This window comes from Helobdella robusta, assembly GCF_000326865.2.
Source record: "Helobdella robusta unplaced genomic scaffold HELROscaffold_8, whole genome shotgun sequence".
Lineage (NCBI taxonomy): Eukaryota > Metazoa > Annelida > Clitellata > Rhynchobdellida > Glossiphoniidae > Helobdella > Helobdella robusta.
The window spans coordinates 3038366-3041620 of NW_008705459.1; the positions used below are offsets into that span (position 1 = coordinate 3038366).

At 32.7% G+C, this 3255-nt stretch overlaps 1 protein-coding gene across 1 annotated transcript in view; it reads left to right on the forward strand.

The window, feature by feature from the left end:
- Positions 1-1819: 1819 nt before the first annotated feature.
- The window catches only part of HELRODRAFT_189724 (hypothetical protein), a gene marked incomplete at both ends in the record, with an annotated part of 6597 nt that continues 5161 nt past the window's right edge, over positions 1820-3255 (forward strand). Inside the window, 2 exons of the mRNA XM_009032152.1 lie at positions 1820-1846; positions 2549-2632. Of these exons, the coding sequence (XP_009030400.1) occupies positions 1820-1846; positions 2549-2632 (111 nt within the window). The remainder of the gene's footprint in view (positions 1847-2548; positions 2633-3255) is intronic.

Sequence of the window (3255 nt, forward strand, 5' to 3'; positions counted from 1 at the left end):
CGTGTTTGTCTGTGTCCGTGTTTCTGTGTTTGAAGCCCGTGAATTTGCGTTTGTGAATGCGTTGCATGTAAATGATTTATAGCGATGCATTTATCATGGCTATTTATTATATGTTACCTGAACTCGTGTATCGTTACATGTGTTCATGTGTGTGTGTGTGTGTGTGTGTGTGTGTGCGTGTGCGTGTGTGTGTATTTGGTTACAATTGTACGCATACGTATGGATACGTGATTTTTATTATGTTGTTGAACATGTGGATATAAATGAATGTTTGTGTATCTGTCTCCGTGTATGTGAGTATGTATGTGCGTGTGTATATGTACGTACGTGTGCGTGTTCGTAACGTAGATGATCATTATTTTTTATTGTTTCCATTGGTATTTATGTAAGACTAATAAAGTTATTGAAAGCGAGAATTTTAATTGTCGCCATAATAATACGGTCGGTGCTGGTGGTAGTGGAAGCAGCTGTCGTCGTCGTCATCGTCGTCGTCTTCATCTCCATCAGCATTGTTACTATTGTTGCTGTTATTATTATTATCATTATTATTATTATTATTATTATTATTATTATTATTATTATTATCTCTTATAATTACTGTTATTATTATTATTGTATAATGAATTATTATAAGTTAACATAATAATATTTTTTACTACTGTATTACAGTAAATTTGCCTCATGATGTCTGCGTTATTATGAAATTGAGATTTCAAAGGCCCACCTGAGACTATGAAGTAAAAAAAAATTTTACACGATGCTAAAGATAGATATTCAATAGAAATGATAGCAAATGAAAATAATGACGTTCCTGCTTTGCATACGACCATTCAATTCTCATACATCATCTTTCAACTTCTCTTTTCACTAGTTCATTAGAAACTAAATTACAGATATATTGTGTTTATAAGTATCTTATATATTTTACAAATAATATTTTGATGTAGTTATAATATACACCTTAACCTACACACATGCACACACACGCAAATACACATGCACACACACACATGACACACGCATACACAGCCATACATTTAACTCTCAAAACGGTTGTTTCTAAGGAGAGAGTTACGTAACGTTTAGCACATAAAACAGCAGAGAGAAAAAAAATTGATGTACATATGTGGATGTTGGTGTGTGTGTTTGTGTGTGCGTGTATGTTTTTGTGCGCGCGTTTGTATATCTGAGTACATTTCTGTCTGCAACTGTTTGTATGTTTGTGAGTGTATGCATGTATGGTGTGGTGTTGTTTATGCTTGTGTGTGAGCATATATGTACGTGTGTGTGTGTGTGTTTGTCTGTGTACGGGTGTATATTTACGTGTGTTTTTGTGAATGTATGTTTGTTTGTGTGTGTATGTTTGTGTATATGTATGTTTGTGTGTGTATGTAAGTGTGTATGTTTGTGTATTTATGAGCGTGGTGTTTGTGCGTGTGCCGACGAAAGTCGTAAAACGGTCGTAAATACGTGAATTTGAAGGAAAAGGCATTTAATATGCTCAAGTGATGATGTATTAGGTTGTCTTTCTGTCTGTTTGTTTGTTTATATCTGTTTGTTTTCCGGTTTGTTTGTGTTTGTTTGCCTATTTTTGTAACGTTTGCTCGTTAAAATATTTCTGTTGCTGTATGCCTAACTGTTTTTTTGGTTGTTTCATACAAAGATCCACTGTATTTTTGTATCTATGGTACTTTTTTTGTGTGTTTGTATGTTAAGCATTTGTAAGTTAGTAAGATACATACAGTAAATTATAAAAATATTCTATAATTGATAAAAACCATGTTTATACCTGAGTGTAAAAGTGTAAATGTTAACTCAAATGGGTAGTAAGATTGTTAACAAATGGGTATGATTGTTTAATCATATTAACATAGTGAGGTGGTTGTTATGTTTGTTTGTGTCTCAATGTGTGTGTGTGTCAATGTGTGTATTTGTGTGTGTGTGTTACTTAGAAAAGAGAAGATGATATATTTGAATTAGATAGAATTTAGCATTTACTTGAATGTAAATACTAACTAATGTGTATGTTTGTTTCATCCTATCAAAAACATTAATGTGTCTGTTTTGTTTGTTTGTGTATGTGTGTATGTATGTTTAAGTGTGTGTATGTGTATGTGTGCGTGAGATTACATTTGTATGGTGGTCGGGTTCATGTTTGTGTGATTGTATGTATACGATGTATCACATACAATTAATGTGTACATCGTACCTATACTGCTTGGAGTTATGAGTAGATGAGCTGCTAGAATAACGTGTGTTATTCTATTTCCTCCTCATCATTCATACCAAAGTATATCTTCTTCTTCTTATTTCTCTTTCCATTATTTTGTTGTTTTAATATTTTTAAAAATTATTTAAGTTAAAATTTAATCTAAATTAAAATTTAAATATAAACACGAAATAGATTGTGAAATAAGCGCAATAATCGAAATTATCTTTTAAACAAACGAAATGATTTTAAAAAAATGTAAACACATACACACACACACACACTCCAATAGAAAAATACACACAACAATACATACCTACAATACACACAAATGTACAGAAAAACAAGCAACAATACACAACTTCCTATGTAAAATTACTGAGATGCAGAGATGCACTCGAGAATACCGAGAAATACCGGGAGGTGCAAACACCAACCGATTGACCTCGGTACAAACTTTACGACTTGACCAAACGGATGGGTTCGCGGAGTTCGATCGCTTTTTGCATTTATATAGCGCTTACTGAGCAGCTATTATATTATGCGTGCAGTGCCAACCTGCAAATTATCATTTGAATATTTCGTCGCTCTGAATTTTCTGAACATTCATTCGTTTGTTTGTTTGTTCATTTATTCATTCGTTTGTTCATTCAATCGTTCGTTCGATTTCTAACCTACAACCATTTGTTCTCTAGTATGACTTATAAACATGAAGACATACGATTCGAACAATGCGATTTAAAAAATTCACGAACACACATTCCAAACCAACAAATATACATGTTCACCATATCTACACATATTGTATATTTGTGCGTGTGTGCGCGTGTTAAAGTGACGAGTGCCTGTTTTATGGTCACCCCAAACACACAGATACACAATGCTGGTGCTGAAGTTTATGCATTCAATGCAATTTATATTTAATACAATATTTGCACTTAAGAATATGCGTGAAATAAAATAAATATACCAAATAGAAAGTAAATAATCTAAGGTATTGTATTGTATTGTACAAGTGCACAAATGTATGTACACATGTGGGTATT